Below are 18,052 nucleotides of genomic sequence, written 5' to 3'. Positions count from 1 at the left end.
AATGAACCCTAAGGGAGCCTTTGTGATTAACAGTGAACCCTATGGGAGCCTCAATGATTAACACTTGACCCTATGGGAGTCTCGGTGATTAACACTCAACCATATGAGAGTCTCAGTGATTAGCACTAAACACTATGGGAGCCCTAGCGACTAACATTGAACCCTTTGGGAGCATTAGTGATTTAAACTGAAGCATATGGATCCTCAGTGATTAATATTGAACCTCATGGGAGCCTCAGTGATCAACACCGAACCCTATGAGAGCCTCAGTGATTAACATTTAACCCTATGGGGGCCTCAATAACACTGAATCATATAGGAGCCGCAGACATTAACACTGAACCCTATGAGAGTTTCAGTGATAAACACATAGCCCTAAGCCTCAGTCATTAACACAGACCCCAATGGGAGCCTCACTGATTAACAGTGAACCCTATGGGAGCCTCACGGATTAATAGTGAACCCTATGGGAGCCTCACTGATTAACAGTGAACCCTATGGGAGCCTCAGTGATTTACACTGAACCTTATGGGACTATCAGTGATTTTAATTGAACCCTATGGGAGCCCGGTGATTAACATTGAACCCTATAGGTACGGGATGTTGTGTAAGTGCCACGTGTCATTGAAACCTAAGGATTGCGCCACGTGGCCCCTCCTCCCCACCAACCCCCGCCCCGCACTCCGCAAAGCAAACTCCCTCCGCTTTCGATTGGCTAATCTTGCGACACGTGGCGCTCGCCGGGACCAATGGGAGCGTTCCTTTTGCAGTGAGGGACGGGGATGAGGGGTGGAGGGGAGGGGCGAGTGGTGGATTCCCCCCTCCCCGCATTGTGGACCAATGGGAGTCTCCCATTGGCAGTCCGAGGGGAGGGGAGAGTGGGGGACAGAAGGGAGGGGTGAGTGGGGGATTTACTCTGTGCGGACCAATGAGAGCGTCCCATCTGCAGTGGGAGGGGCTAATCGGGGTGGAGGGGAGGGGCGAACCGGTGATCCGCAATTTGTCGACCAATGGGAGCGTCCGATCTGCTGTGGGAGGGGCTAGTGGGGGTGGTGGAGGGGAGGGGCGAACGGGGGGGGGGTGAGAGCCGCCATTGTTTAAGGAAGACGCGGAGTTGATGGTCTGGAGGAGTTGTCTCTGGCGCAGTGAAGACTGCAGAGTGGAGACTGTAGAGTGTGAAGACACGTAGAGTGTGAAGACTCGTAGAGTGTGTAGACTGCACACTAGTAGAGTGTAGAGACTAGTGTAGAGTGGTCTCTGCGTGTCGTGCTGCTGCTTGCCATGGCCTCGCCTCCGAAGGAGCACCCCGACCTCAAGGGCGGACATCTCCCCGCGGGTAGCGACACGGGCCGCGAGCCCTCCTCTCTGTTGTTGTTGTTGTTGTGAGCAACGTGGGGAGTGTTGTTGTTGTCAGCAACGTGGGGAGTGTTGTGGTCACGTGGGGAGTGTTGTTGTTGTGGCCACGTGGGGAGTGTTGTTGTGCATAACGTGGGGAGTGTTGTTGTCAGCAACGTGGGGAGTGTTGTTGTTGTGCATAACGTGGAGTGTTGTTGTGAGCAACGTGGGGATTGTTGTTGTTGTGCATAACGTGGAGTGTTGTGAGCAACGTGGGGATTGTTGTTGTTGTGGTCACGTGGGGAGTGTTGTTGTTGTGCATAACGTCGGGAGTGTTGTTGTGAGCAACGTGGGGATTGTTGTTGTTGTGGTCATGTGGGGAGTGTTGTTGTGCATAACGTGGGGAGTGTTGTTGTCAGCAACGTGGGGAGTGTTGTTGTTGTGCATAACGTGGAGTGTTGTGAGCAACGTGGGGATTGTTGTTGTTGTGCATAACGTGGAGTGTTGTTGTGAGCAACGTGGGGATTGTTGTTGTTGTGGTCACGTGGGGAGTGTTGTTGTTGTGCATAACGTCGGGAGTGTTGTTGTGAGCAACGTGGGGATTGTTGTTGTTGTGGTCACGTGGGGAGTGTTGTTGTGCATAACGTGGGGAGTGTTGTTGTTGTGAGCAACGTGGGGAGTGTTGTTGTCAGCAATGTGGGGAGTGTTGTTGTTGTTGTCAGCAACGTGGGGAGTGTTGTTGTTGTCAGCAACGTGGGGAGTGTTGTTGTTGTCAGCAACGTGGGGAGTGTTGTTGTTGTCAGCAACGTGGGGAGTGTTGTTGTTGTGAGAAACGTGGAGTGTTGTTGTTGTCAGCAACGTGGGGAGTGTTGTTGTTGTGAGAAACGTGGAGTGTTGTTGTTGTCAGCAATGTGGGGAGTGTTGTTGTTGTTGTCAGCAACGTGGGGAGTTGTTGTTGTCAACAATGTGGGGAGTGTTGTTGTGAGCAACGTGGGGAGTTGTAGTTGTCATAGGGCGCTGCTGCAGCTCCTCGCTACGAACAGCACTTGCCCCAACAGCCTGATGGAGGCTACACGGGGGGATCTGTTGTATGGCGAGGTGTTAACTACCTCGCCTGGTATGCAGGAGGTCGTGGGTTCGATCCACACCCTGTGATGACGCCGGCTGCTATATAGTTGGAGTCTGCGTCTCTCTCGCTACCCGTGGTCGCGTGGATTATCACACATCGAGATGATGATTTGGCTGCCGTGTTCTACATTCCCACGTGGTGATGATGGTGATGGTGAAGATGTCAGCCACTTGGTTGAGCTGTCATTTGAGATGGCCAGGTAGCTTCTGAAAACCAGCTACTTAGCTCGGTGTGCCTTACCTGGTAACGTAAACAAATAAATAGTTTTTATACCCACAGAGATGTATAGATTCTTACTGAGAGCCATAGATTCGCACTGAGAGCCATAGATTCGCACTGAGAGCCATAGATTCGCACTGAGAGCCATAGACTCACACTGAGAGCCATAGACTCACACACTGAGAGCCATAGACTCACACACTGAGCCATAGACTCACTCAGAGAGCCATAGACACACACTGAGAGCCATAGACACACACACTGAGCGCCATAGACTCACACACTGAGAGCCATAGACTCGCACACTGAGAGCCGTAGACTCACACACTGAGAGCCATAGACTCACTCTGAGAGCCATAGACTCACTCTGAGAGCCATAGACTCACTCTGAGAGCCATAGACTCAGACTGAGAGCCATAGACTCAGAATGAGAGCCATAGACTCACACTGAGAGCCATAGACTCACACTGAGAGCCATAGACTCACACTGAGAGCCATAAACTCACTCTGAGAGCCATAGACACACACTGAGAGCCATAGACTCAGACTGAGAGCCATAGACTCAGACTGAGAGCCATAGACTCAGACTGAGAGCCATAGACTCAGACTGAGAGCCATCGACTCAGACTGAGAGCCATCGACTCAGACTGAGAGCCATAGACTCAGACTGAGAGCCATAGACTCAGACTGAGAGCCATAGACTCAGACTGAGAGCCATAGACTCAGACTGAGAGCCATACACTCAGACTGAGAGCCATAGACTCACACTGAGAGCCATAGACTCACACACTGGGAGCCATAGACTCACACAGAGCCATAGACTCACTCTGAGAGCCATAGACTCAAACTGAGAGCCATAGCCTCACACACTGAGCGCCATAGACTCACACACTGGGAGCCATAGACTCACACTGGGAGCCATAGACTCACACTGAGAGCCATAGACTCAGACACTGGGAGCCATAGACTCACACACTGGGAGCCATAGACTCACTCTGAGAGCCATAGACTCACAGTGAGAGCCATAGACTCACACACCCGAGAGCCATAGACTCACACTGAGAGCCACAGACTCACACTGAGAGCCACAGACTCACACACTGAGAGCCACAGACTCACTGTGAGAGCCATAGACTCACACACTGAGAGCCATAGACTCACACAGAGAGCCACAGACTCACACTGAGAGCCACAGACTCACACTGAGAGCCACAGACTCACTCTGAGAGCCACAGACTCACTCTGAGAGCCACAGACTCACACTGAGAGCCACAGACTCACACTGAGAGCCATAGACTCACTCTGAGAGCCATAGACTCACACACTGAGAGCGATAGACTCACACAGAGAGCCATGGACTCACACAGAGAGCCATAGACTCACACTGAGAGCCATAGACTCACACTGGGAGCCATAGACTCACACTGGGAGCCATAGACTCACACTGAGAGCCATAGACTCACTCTGAGAGCCATAGACTCACTCTGAGAGCCATAGACACACACTGAGAGCCATAGACTCAGACACTGGGAGCCATAGACTCACACACTGGGAGCCATAGACTCACACACTGGGAGCCATAGACTCACAGTGAGAGCCATAGACTCACACACCCGAGAGCCATAGACTCACACTGAGAGCCATAGACTCACTCTGAGAGCCATAGACTCACACTCTGAGAGCCATAGACTCACACACTGAGAGCGATAGACTCACACAGAGAGCCATAGACTCACACAGAGAGCCATAGACTCACACTGAGAGCCATAGACTCACACTGAGAGCCATAGACTCGCTCTGAGAGCCATAGACTCACACTGAGAGCCATAGACTCACTCTGAGAGCCATAGACTCACTCTGAGAGCCATAGACTCACACTGAGAGCCATAGACTCACTCTGAGAGCCATAGACTCACACTGAGAGCCATAGACTCACACTGAGAGCCATAGACTCACACTGAGAGCCATAGACTCACACTGAGAGCCATAGACTCACTCTGAGAGCCATAGACTCGCTCTGAGAGCCATAGACTCACACTGAGAGCCATAGACTCACTCTGAGAGCCATAGACTCACACTGAGAGCCATAGACTCACTCTGAGAGCCATAGACTCACACACTGAACCATAGACTCACTCAGAGAGCCATAGACTCACACACTGGGAGCCATAGACTCACTCTGAGAGCCATAGACTCACGCACTGAGAGCCATAGACTCGCACACTGAGAGCCATAGACTCACTCTGAGAGCCATAGACTCACACACTGAGAGCCATAGACTCACTGAGAGCCATAGACTCACTCAGAGATCCATAGACACACACTGAGAGTCATAGACTCACACACTGAGAGCCATAGACTCACACACTGAGAGCCATAGACTCACACACTGAGAGCCATAGACTTGCACACTGAGAGCCATAGACTCGCACACTGAGAGCCATAGACTCGCACACTGAGAGCCATAGACTCGCACACTGAGAGCCATAGACTCGCACACTGAGAGCCATAGACTCGCACACTGAGAGCCATAGACTCACTGAGAGCCATAGACTCACTCAGAGATCCATAGACACACACTGAGAGCCATAGACTCACACACTGAGAGCCATAGACTCACACACTGAGAGCCATAGACTCACACACTGAGAGCCATAGACTCACACACTGAGAGCCATAGACTCACACACTGAGAGCCATAGACTCACACTGAGAGCCATAGACTCACTCTGAGAGCCATAGACTCACACTCTGAGAGCCATAGACTCACACACTGAGAGCGATAGACTCACACAGAGAGCCATAGACTCACACAGAGAGCCATAGACTCACACAGAGAGCCATAGACTCACACTGAGAGCCATAGACTCACACTGAGAGCCATAGACTCGCTCTGAGAGCCATAGACTCACACTGAGAGCCATAGACTCACTCTGAGAGCCATAGACTCACACTGAGAGCCATAGACTCACTCTGAGAGCCATAGACTCACACTGAGAGCCATAGACTCACACTGAGAGCCATAGACTCACACTGAGAGCCATAGACTCACACTGAGAGCCATAGACTCACTCTGAGAGCCATAGACTCGCTCTGAGAGCCATAGACTCACACTGAGAGCCATAGACTCACTCTGAGAGCCATAGACTCACACTGAGAGCCATAGACTCACTCTGAGAGCCATAGACTCACTCTGAGAGCCATAGACTCACACACTGAACCATAGACTCACTCAGAGAGCCATAGACTCACACACTGGGAGCCATAGACTCACTCTGAGAGCCATAGACTCACACACTGAGAGCCATAGACTCACGCACTGAGAGCCATAGACTCGCACACTGAGAGCCATAGACTCACTCTGAGAGCCATAGACTCACACACTGAGAGCCATAGACTCACTGAGAGCCATAGACTCACTCAGAGATCCATAGACACACACTGAGAGTCATAGACTCACACACTGAGAGCCATAGACTCACACACTGAGAGCCATAGACTCACACACTGAGAGCCATAGACTCGCACACTGAGAGCCATAGACTCGCACACTGAGAGCCATAGACTCGCACACTGAGAGCCATAGACTCGCACACTGAGAGCCATAGACTCGCACACTGAGAGCCATAGACTCGCACACTGAGAGCCATAGACTCACTGAGAGCCATAGACTCACTCAGAGATCCATAGACACACACTGAGAGCCATAGACTCACACACTGAGAGCCATAGACTCACACACTGAGAGCCATAGACTCACACACTGAGAGCCATAGACTCACACACTGAGAGCCATAGACTCACACACTGAGAGCCATAGACTCACACACTGAGAGCCATAGACTCACACACTGAGAGCCATAGACTCACACACTGAGAGCCATAGACTCACACACTGGGAGCCATAGACTCACACACTGGGAGCCATAGACTCACTCTGAGCCATGGACTCGCACATAGATCGATTTGAAGGAGGAGACTTCGGCACCGCAGCGATGCGTCGCCACGCCTCCTCTGCTGCGCCTGACCCGTCTGGCCTCAGTCACCTTGGGGGGGGGGGGGGGGGGGGGACAGAGGCCACCACTCATTCACTATGCAACACAATTTTTGTTCCTGAGTACTGTGTGTTATTTTCTTAATTGATTATGCCTAAAAAGTATAGAAAATGGATATTATTCTCCACAAACTTTGCTTTTGTTGACCAGGACTTTGTGAACGAGACACACACATGCGCACGTTTTCCCATCGAAAATAGGTACATTTCAAAATATCACTGTCCTGGTCACAAAAGCAAAGTTTGGTAAGTAATAATAGCTATTTTCTGTACTTTTGAGGCATAAGCAATTAGGAAATAACACTGACTACCCAGGGACAATTGTTCCACAGTATATAATGGATATAGAATTAAGGCCATGATAGTCTTTTTTTGGTTTGGGGTTTAGATCGCGCGTTGATATAAATGTGGTGTCGTTAACTCTACACCACAAAACCTTGAACAACTCTGTTGGGGCAAGTGCTGTTAGCGAGCAGCACCTGTGAAGGCCAGAACAGCACACGAGGGGGTGGGTGGCCAACACCACGCCCGACCGCCTTTGTCTCCCGAGTGCTAGCGATGTTTACTAACACACCGCTACACCAGATACTAATTTGAGGCTGAGTCGTGTGAGCGGGAATTGAACTCGGGTCGCCGGGTTCGTAGCACTAATCGCTACACCACCGCTCTCCACCACCAGCACCACCACCCAGGCACGGCCAATCGGTTTACGATTTCGGAACTAACCGGTTGTTGCGTGGAACGATAAGAATGGGTATTCTTTGGGTCATTCCGTAAAGTCACGTAGATAGGATCAAAGAAATAACAAAAATAGCAAAATAACTACGACGTTTCGATTGCTAGACAAGCGGCCGCCATCAGGACGTCATAGTTTGTTTTTTTGTATTTTCTTTGAACCTAGCTCCGTGACTTTACCGAAAGACCCAAAGAATATGAATTCCTGCAGTCACGAAAGCTTCAAGTCAAGAGATGAGATTGGGTGTTTTTACCCTTTCTGGCAATAAGATGTCCAAACACCACATCAGGTTGGCACATTAACCACACGTGGTTATTGTGGTGAACATGCAAACAAACATGGCTCTGATAATTATGCTTGTACTTATGGGTTTTTTCGGTAAAGTCACGTAGGTAAAACAAGAATAATAAAAATAATAGAAGAAGTAATAGAAATGAAATAATAAATCACGACGTTTCGGAGGCAACACAAGCTTCCGTCTTCAGGTGGAACCGTCACAGCACGATAGCTGTATCAAGTAAGAGAAATTCCAAGAAACAGTATTTGTGTATATACTGGTTGAGGGTGGGAGGAGCCAAGGTAGGCCCTGAATATTATTTTTGTGAGGTTCGGTGCGGCTGAAGCACGCTGTTAGGAATGAGCCTTTGTTGTGTAAACTAGTTGTTACTAGTTTACACAACAAGCCTTTGTTGTGTAACAACTAGTTTGTTGTGTAAACTAGTAACAACTAGTTTACACAACAAAGGCTCATTCCTAACAGCGTGCTTCAGCCGCACCGAACCTCACAAAAATAATATTCAGGGCCTACCTTGGCCTCCCACCCTCAACCAGTATATATACAAATACTGTTTCTTGGAATTTCTCTCACTTGATACAGCTATCGTGCTGTGACGGTTCCACCTGAAGACGGAAGCTTGTGTTGCCTCCGAAACGTTGTGATTTTTATTTTATTTTTATTTTACTTTTATTAATTTTAATTTTTTACCTACGTGACTTCACCGAAAAAACCTAAGAATATGAATCCTTGCAGTCACGAAAGCTTCAAATCTAGAATTATGCTTGTATTGTGGCGCAATGTACGACTCCGTGGCAGCTTCCGTTAGGGGCTCACGCCAAGTTTGTTAAGGGCTCACGCCGAACCATAACCCCCCTAGCCTCTAACTCCCCAAGGGACAGGGGACTGCGATCCCTACAACCCCGGCTAACTCGGTTGTCCTCCCTGCCCCGGACTACCTTAACCTCGGCCGGTCGGGAGGAGTAGCTTCCCCTAGCCTCGTGTGAGGATCAACTACCCCGAGTCCCCACTCCTACCCCCGACGAACCCCGGTTACATTCCGGGTCCCCCTTTAAATACCCCCCCCCCCCCCCGGGGGCATGACGTCACCGTGCCCTGCGTCACTGCCTGACGTCACGTTCTGCGACGCCACTCTCTCCGAGGGCGAGCGTGACGTGACGTCACCCACTACTCCTCTACACTTGCATTGTTTTTGAAGCCGATTGGCCTACACCAGAGACGGCCTTCTTTAGGGCCGAGTCTCATCAGTGTCGCACCAGGTAATGCCAGAAGGTGAGCAGTACAAGGACAATGCGCGATCATAGCATTTCTAACTCGGGGTGAGCCGCTACATAATGGGACCCTTGCTCTACTTTGATACTGGCAAAAGGTCCCATTTTATATTCATAAACTACGGGACAACGGCTGTGAAAGAGAGCCTCGGCTCCATCGGATTCTATATCCGAAAGTCACGTACGTGACTTTACCGAAAGAATCAAAGAGTATGGATTCCTGTAGTCACGAAAGCTTCAAATAAATATCCTGATTCTGATGTTTCAATGTGGGGGGAGGGGGTGTAAAGCGGAGCATGCGACACAGGGCCTGAACAAAGACTGAGGGCGCGCAAGTGTAGGTAGCATCATCTATAAGCATCATCCAGTGCCTCCTTGTGTCATGATGACGATGATGATGATGATAGTGACGATGACGATGATGATGACGACAACTGATGATGACGACGATGACGACAATTGTAAACGTTGTGGATTTGCTCTCCCACACACCGGTGTGCTGTACTAGTAACGAATTGGCACGTTCTGTTTACGTGGCACTAAACTTTACTAATTGGCTGTGTCGGGTGGTGGCGGGTTTAACGACACATTGACATTTTTACACGATGCAACCCAAAAAACCCTCTTATAGGTGATATTGGTCCATCCGATCCGTCCGTTGCTCGCGCCTTGCATGAGGGGGCGATGCTGTGTCCCCCGTACAGATGGGAATGGATGGCGATTCAGTCGACTGCCTGAACCGCCTTGCTGGCAGTGCCTCGAGAGAGAGTGAGTGAGATAGAACAGATGGAGATTAGTCCACGCACGGGTAGAGAGTTAGTGAGATGGAACAGATGGAGATTAGTCCACACACGGGTAGAGAGTGAGTGAGATGGAACAGATGGAGATTAGTCCACCCATGGGTAGAAGGGAATGAGATGGAACAGATGGAGATTAGTCCACACACGGGTAGAAGGGAGTGAGATGGAACAGATGGAGATTAGTCCACACACGGGTAGAGAGTGAGTGAGATTAAACAGATGGAGATTAGTCCACACACGGGTAGAGGGGGAGTGAGATGGAACAGATGGAGATTAGTCCACACATGAGTATAGAGTGAGTGAGATGGAACAGATGGAGATTTGTCCACACATGGGTAGAAGGGAGTTAGATGGAACAGGTGGAGATTAGTCCACAAACGGGTAGAGAGGGAGTGAGATGGAACAGATGGAGATTAGTCCAGACACGGGTAGAGAGTGAGTGAGATGGAACAGATGGAGATTAGTCCACACACGCGTAGAGAGTGAGATGGAACAGATGGAGATTAGTCCACACGGGTAGAAGGGAGTTAGATGGAACAGATGGAGATTAGTCCACACACGGGTAGAGAGTGAGATGGGGAGAGGCTTGCTTGTGGGTTGGGGTTCATCACCACCATGGGCACGTGATCGCCGTATGATGACTACCGGACACGGTGATCTACAACATCCCTGTGTGAGTCTGAGTCTCTTTGCGAGTCTCTGGCTCTCAGTGTAAATCTATACATATCTGTGAGTCTATGGTTCCCTATGCAAGTCTATGGCACTCACTGTGAATCCATACAACCCTGTGCGAGTCTATGAGTCTCTGCGAGTCTACGGCTCTCAGTGTGAATCTATACATCTCTGTGAGTCTATGGCACTCACTGTGATTCTCTTTAGCTCTGTGTGAGTCTATGGATCTCTATGCGAGTCTGGCTCTCAGTGTGATTCTATACATCTCTGCGAGTCTATGGGTATAAACAAAACTATGTTTACGTTACCAGGTAAGGCCCCACCTGAGCTCCGCAGATGGGTACATCCCGGCAGCGACCCAACGTACAGTATCGTACCTTGTACGCTGCTGCGTTTGCCTGCCGCGCGAAATTAAAAATATTTTAACAATTTTGTCGTATAGCTATCGCCGTCGTAAGATCTAAATATCGTAAGTCAGAGCATCGTAACTCGGGGACTACCTGTCTTCACGAGAGGCATCGGGGGTCGGGATCGAGCGCCCACCTGGCAAGGGAGTTCACATCTCGCGTGCATTCCATGGACTGTGAGTGAAGATTGTGTGGTGGGGGGGTGGAGTGGTGGCGCAGCGGTTAGCGCCGCACTGCGCTACCCGGCCTCATGTTCGATTCATGCTCGTGGCCAGCAGTAAATATTCGAACCGGTCCTGGGCCTCCTCTAGGTCGACTCAGCCGTAAATGAGTACCAGTTTCGGTGTGTCGGCCACTCGCCCCTCTCATGTGCCGTGCCGGCCTTAATAGGTGCTGCTCGCGAAAAGCACTGCCCCATAGACTCAATACTGCCCATAGACTCAACACTGCCCCATAGACTCAACACTGCTCCATAGACTCAACACTGCCCATAGACTCAACACTGCTCCATAGACTCAACACTGCTCCATAGACTCAACACTGTTCCATAGACTCAACACTGCCCCATAGACTCAACACTGCCCCATAGACTCAACACTGCCCCATAGACTCAACACTGCCCCATAGACTCAACACTGCCCCATAGACTCAACACTGCCCCATAGACTCAACACTGCCCCATAGACTCAGCACTGCCCCAAAGATTCAACACTGCACAAAGACTCAGCACTGTCCATAGACTCACCTTGAGCTAAGGCTTGAGCGCCGTATCGACTAAACACAATGTGTAAGATAAGACTGCGATCGCTATGGGCGGGGAGGTGTTGTGTGTGGAGCCAGATGGGCCTTCTTCCCATGGCGGTTGGGAGCAATCGATGCCGGGGCCACGGCGTTGTCGTAAATCGGCGGCGGCGATGCAGACGTTCATCAACAGGGCGCTCTATTTGAATAAACTCTACGTTCCCCCCCCCGCCCTTCTGCGTCTCTTCCCACGTCTCCACCCCCCCACCGCATCTCCCTCCTCCCCCCCACGTCTCCCTCCGCATCTCTCCCCTGCGTCTACCCCTGTCTCCCTTTCTACCCCGTTGTCTCCCCCTGCATCTCCCCACCCCCCATGGCTACCCACGCTTCTACCCCCGTGTCTCTCCCTGCATCTCCATTTCTCCCTGTCACCCACCCCCGTCTTTCAGTGAGAGCCGGCGGGATGCGGATCGTGCAGAAGCACCACCCTGGGGCCCCCGCGGCACCCGTCCCCAGCAAGCCGGACGAGCACGGCGAGGAGGAGGAGGAGGAAGAGGAGACGCCCGCCCCGTACGGTCACAGCACGACCACCACAGCACCACCACCCGCACCGCCAGTGCCGCGTCTCGCATTCGCCACCACCAATGGACATTGCCTCTCTCCAGGCCTGCCTCTAGCCCTGCCTCTTGGCCTGCATCTAGGCCTGCATCTCGGCCTGCGTCTCGGCCTGCATCTCGGCCTGCATCTCGGCCTGCATCTAGGCCTGCCTCTAGGCCTGCCTCTAGGCCTGCCTCTAGGCCTGGGCCTGCATCTAGGCCTGCCTCTAGGCCTGCCTCTAGGCCTGCCTTTAGATCTGCCTATGCACTTATACCATTACCATGTCCACTATCACCACCACCACCACCATCATCACCAACAACCACAATCGCCATTTGCCACTAAGCGGCGGTAACGTCACCACGGCGCTTGTGCCAAGCTAGGTGCACTTTGAGACCACGTGACGTGTCGAAGGCCCGCTGGCAGGAGGTCACGTGACAGACCCAGGTGCCATGGCTTGACTTCTGTTCCAGGCTAGGTACAGGACGAGGTCACAGGACAGTCCCAGTTGCCATAGGTTAACTGCTGTGCCAGGCTAGGCGCAGCAGGAGGTCACAGGACAGACCCATGTGCCATGGGTTGACCGACTGTGATGACTGGCAGATGTGCCACCTGTGCCCCCTAAATATCATCACCACCATGACCAGCACTCCCGGTGCCGCGTCTCACCCCTGCCGTGCTTATTGTTCGTCGTTTCAGGCCGGCGCCCAAGCCGCCAGTCGTCGTCGTGTCCGGAGCCATCGCCAGGGTGAGTCTCAATTTCTCCACGTCTCCCCGACACAAAGACAGAGACCCCTCCCGCCTGTGTAGCCTCCTCCAGCAGGCTGTCAGGGCAAGTGCCTTTGGCAGTGAGTAGCAGCGCCAATGGAAGTCTGCCGGCACTGTGACGCACAAAGGGGGTGGGTGGCCAGCACCACGCCCGTTCGGCTTTGTCTCTCCAAGCGATGATGTTTACCACCGCACCACGTACTCATTTGAGACTGAGTCGACCTAGGGGAGGCCCAGGACCGATTTGAATAATCGCCACTGGTGGTGGCCTTGAGCAGGAATCGAATTCTCGTTGCCGGGTTCGTGGCGCAGCGCGTTGACCACCGTATAGCCTCAGCAGACTTTTGGGGAAAATGCTGTTAGTGAGTAGCACCTATGAAGGCCGGCACTGTGTGCCCCTGCGCGAGTCTCTGAGTCTCTAGATGTCTCTAAGCGAGTCTGTGGGTCCGTGTGAGTCTGTCGGTGTCTGTGTTAGTCTGAGTCTCCCTGTGAATTTGTGTCTGTGTGCGAGTCTGTGGGTATCTGTGTGACTCTGTGGGCGTCTTGAGCGAGTCTCTGTGCGAGTATCTCTGTGTGTGTGGCCTCAGGGGGATAAGGACTTCCCCTCGGGCTATGTGAGTCTCTGCGTGAGTCTCTGCGTGAGTCTCTGCGTGAGTCTCTGCGAGTCCCTGTGCGAGTCCTCTGTCTCTGTGTCTCTGTCTTTGTGTCTCTATCTTTGTGTATTTATCTGTGTGTATCTGTGTGTGCATGTGGTCTCAGGGGGATAAGGACTTCCCCCCAGAGGCTGTGAAAGTCGCTCACGAGAAGCCACAGCCCAAAGTGGAGCGCAACTGGGCAGCTCCTCACGTCAACGCACACATCCAGCAGCCTCGCAAGTGAAGGGCTCGCCACACACACACACTGGCATACACACACACACTGGCATACACACACACACTGACACACACACTGACATACACACACACAAACTGACATACACACACACACACTGACATACACAAACACTGACATACACACACACTGACATACACACACACACTGACACACACACTGACATACACACACATGGCCGCACACACACTGATACATAGATACATAGAGACATGTTGAGGTGCACACACACACACGCCCCACATACACACATACACTCGACCGCACACACACGGATACATAGAGACACACAGATGTGGACACTCGACCATACAAAGACCCCCGCATAGCCTTAACAGACTGTTGGGGGCAAGTGCTATCGGTGCTGGCACAACGCACTTACGCACGTACATACACAATCTTACACACACACACACCTACCTTTACACACACGCACGTACCTTTACACAGACACGCTTACCTACACATATACCGTTACACACACACATGCGTACTTTTACACACGCACATACGTACCGTTACACGAACACACGTACCGTTACACACGCACACACATATACCTACACACAGGCGTGCGCCCACGCTCTTTAACGGTGGCCTCCTGGCCTCCGTCACCGCCAGGGAGGCGTGGGGCAGTCTTTGGTTTAGCGACAGAAATTCCACGTCGTGCTCCCAGAAATATTATTTCCACCCCCCCCCCCTCTACTTTTCTATCGCTCTCTTAATTCACCTTCCGAGTTCTGACGGAATACAGACTTTTTTTTACGTTTTCCATAACAGAGCTTTTATTTTTTGGTTGGGTTAGGTTGCGTAAATACAAATGTTGTGTCGTCAAACCCGCCACCACCCGACATGGCCAATTAGTAAATAGGTTTTGTCACGTGAACAGAACGTGCCTATTCTTTACTCGTACAGCACTAGTGTATAGTGTCGAGTATAATGTAGTATGTAGTGTATAGTAGTATAGTATACTAGTACAGAACTAGTGTATAGTGTCGAGTATAATGTAGTGTATAGTAGTATTGTGTACTATACTAGTACAGCACTAGTGGATTTACAATTTTACGTTTTGCCAGTAATCACAACAACCAGCATCATCAGGCAACAGCCAGATGTTGTGGATTTACTCTCCAACACACAACCGGTGTGCTGTACTAGTATACTACGCAACTTTACACGACACTACTATACACTTCACTCCACACTACACAACTATACACGGCACTCCACTCTACACTGCTATACACTACACTACGATACACTACACTACTATGCACTACACTCCACACTACACTACTTTATACCACACTGCTATACACCACACTGCTATACACTACACTACTATTTCACTAGTGCTGTAATAGTAACGAATTGGCAGGTCCTGTTTACGTGACAAACCCCTTACCGATTCGCTGTGGTCAGGTGGTGGTGGTGGTGGCGGGTTTAACGCTAACATTTGTATCTATGCGATGTAACCTAAAACACCTCTGTCATGGATGATATTGGGCGCAAAACCCTGCTGCATTCTGAAACAGATTTGTTTCTCTTCAGCCGCTCGGCGCCAAGTTGCGCGCCGGTTTATAGTCGTAGTGACGCCTCATAAATGCCGGCGTGAAGTTTGTATTTCTAAAGTTTTTGTTCGTTCTTGCGCTGACGACAATAATGATGATGGCGATGATAAGTGCTTTACGCTCTACGCTTTACTTGAACAATTATTCGCGTCTTTTTTTGCGCAATGTCAACACGCGAAGAACAGCCTGTTGCTGTTGTTGAATCTTAATCCAATCTCAATTCCCCCCCCCCCCCCCCCCCCCCCCCCGAGTCTCAATGACGCAGACTCCCAGAGTCTCAATGCAGATTGAGACCCGGTCTCCCAAAGTCTCAACGCAGACTGAGTCTCGGCAGTAGCCGTGTCCCGTGTCCCCAAGCGAGCGCTGCCCCGAGGTGTAATTGGCCATCCCCCACCCTTCGGCTTTGTTCTTCACCCAAAGACGTCGCCGGGCTCATTGAGTCTCCACCGTCGGTCCAAGGGAGGGGGTGAAACGTCCGACACTAAATGAGCGACATATTTTTGTCCGTGCACACACACAACGCACATGCACCAACGCAGACCAGCGGCGGAGTTCAGTTCCACGGGTTTGGAACTGCAGTGCATCTGCGGTGGTGGTGGGGGTGATCGTCGTCGTTGTTCTGTGTTCTCTTCGTCGGTGCGATCGTAGAGAGAGGTGGCGGGGGGTGGTGCGGGTGGGTGGCCTTTTTACTGCGAACGTGGGGATGTCGAGCGAGAGAGGGCGCTCTGTAAATCGGGGACGGTGGACGACGAAGGGGGGTGGGGGGGGGGGAGTGAGGATCGCTCAGGGGGGGGGGGCGTGGGGGGAGATGCTTTTCGGCATTGGTTGCGTGTCAAAACCGATCCTTTAATTTGTTTTACACCCCCCCGCCCCCGAGCTCCGATTTAACCCTTAACACTAAACGCCCAAATCGCAATGGAGGTCGTAGATGATCTGTTTTTTTTTGAGGCCGTGATGTCATTTCATTTTAATGCGAAACTTCCCACCGGGGACTCGTAACATGGGCTCCCCCCCCGTCCCCCCCCCGGTCTCCGAGCGATCGTCCAAACGGATCGACCCGAAGCCGCCCGTCGCTCCGTCGTCTCTTCTCGGCAACTCGGCCCATGGCGCGTTCGCGAACCGCCGCGTGCGCCTCCTTACCCCCCCCTCTCCCTGGATTCTGGCGCCGGTGAGAGGCCGTTGACATTTGTGACACCGTGGATTTCACAGCAAGCGCCGATGGCTCGGGCCGTTCGAGATTGAGGGTGGAGTTGGGAAGGGACCACGGCACTCGAGGGCTCGCAGCGGCCGTGTGCGTTCGCGCCCAGAGGGCTTTGAGAGGGCTTTGAGAGGTCGTGACCCCCGCCTCCCCCTTCCCCCCCCCCGCCTCCCCCGCAGTCTGTGGGGGTTGTCCCCTTTGTGTTGTCGGACCACGGCGATGGCCGTGCCGGAATCGCGTTGCCAATGACCGCACGGGGATAGGAAAAAAAAAAGTTGTAATTGAAATAAAATTCTGCCGCGCAAAACCGAAACCGTCGGAGGTGTTTTTTTGTGTCCCCCTTGCGGATAGCGGCCGTGAGGAGTGCCCGAAACGCCGAGTAACTTGATGCAGGAAGCTGGCTTTAGGGCTTGAACTATCATCATCGTCGCCAGCAGCAGCAGCAGCGGTCCGATGCTGCACCACACGCGCTACGAACCCGGCAGAGACCCGAGTACGATTCTCGCTCGCGGCCACCAACACCAGTGGCGATTATCTGAACCGGTCCTGGGCCCCTCCCCTAGGTCGACTCGGCCTCAAATGAGTTACCTGGTGCGGTGTGCAGTAAACATCGCCACTGGGGGAGACAAAGGCGGCCGGGCGTGGTGGCTGGCCACCCACCCCCTCGTGTGCCGTTCCGGCCTTCGTAGGTGCTGCTAGCGAACGGCGCTTGCCCCAACAGTCTGCTACGCCATACGGGGGGGGGGATCTTTGTGTATGTTGGAAGTTCTTTTCGTGCAAGGCGTTGGGGGTGTTCTCTGGGTGTCTGCGTTTTCCTGCCTGCTTGTATAATGAACGCAGCTCGTTAATTGGCCCGCAAACGTCTCCAATAACAACCCAGTGTAGCAGCAGCAGCAGCAAGACCGTCATTGAGGGTCCCACCACTCGGTAGCGTGGCTGTTTCCTGAATAAATGATCATGAATAGAATATCGATTCAAATGTATCTATGTATCTGTTCGCCTTTTGGCGTTCCCTGGTCTGACACTGGTGAGACGAGGCCCTCAAGGAGGTTGCTGTCTGGTGTAGACCAATCGGTTTAAAGACAATAACATTGTTATCAGCGCATGTTTCCATGTTCACAAGTAATGTGTGTGGTTAATACAGAACTAAGTTCCTTGCGAAAGCTAGAATCCATTTGGTATTTGAGCATCTTAACACCTGTTTTATTGCCAGAAAGGGTTAAACCTATTCTAATTTTACACGCTTTTTATTAACTCACTTTGTTGTATCCTCAAATCTTTTAACTCAATTTTACCCACTTCCCAATGTGGTATCGACTGCAAACTTGGTATACCTATGTCATACCGATGACAATACCATATTCTATC

The 18,052-nt window shown here is 51.7% G+C and overlaps 1 protein-coding gene across 1 annotated transcript; it reads left to right on the top strand.

Annotated features, from left to right (window-relative positions):
* The first annotated feature begins 1,077 nt into the window (after positions 1-1,077).
* Positions 1,078-16,991, top strand: LOC133339726 (death-associated protein 1 homolog). The gene is made up of 4 exons (XM_061547880.1): positions 1,078-1,336; positions 12,109-12,229; positions 12,956-13,004; positions 13,784-16,991. The coding sequence occupies exons 1-4, from the start codon at positions 1,282-1,284 to the stop codon at positions 13,901-13,903; spliced, it is 345 nt and encodes a 114-aa protein (XP_061403864.1). The 5' UTR covers positions 1,078-1,281; the 3' UTR covers positions 13,904-16,991.
* The last annotated feature ends 1,061 nt before the right edge of the window (positions 16,992-18,052 follow it).

Source organism: Lethenteron reissneri, unplaced genomic scaffold (assembly GCF_015708825.2).
Source record: "Lethenteron reissneri isolate LAM-NWPU_2019-01 unplaced genomic scaffold, ASM1570882v1 scaffold_214, whole genome shotgun sequence".
Classification (NCBI taxonomy): Eukaryota; Metazoa; Chordata; class Hyperoartia; order Petromyzontiformes; family Petromyzontidae; genus Lethenteron; species Lethenteron reissneri.
This window is presented reverse-complemented; position numbering and strand designations above follow the sequence as displayed.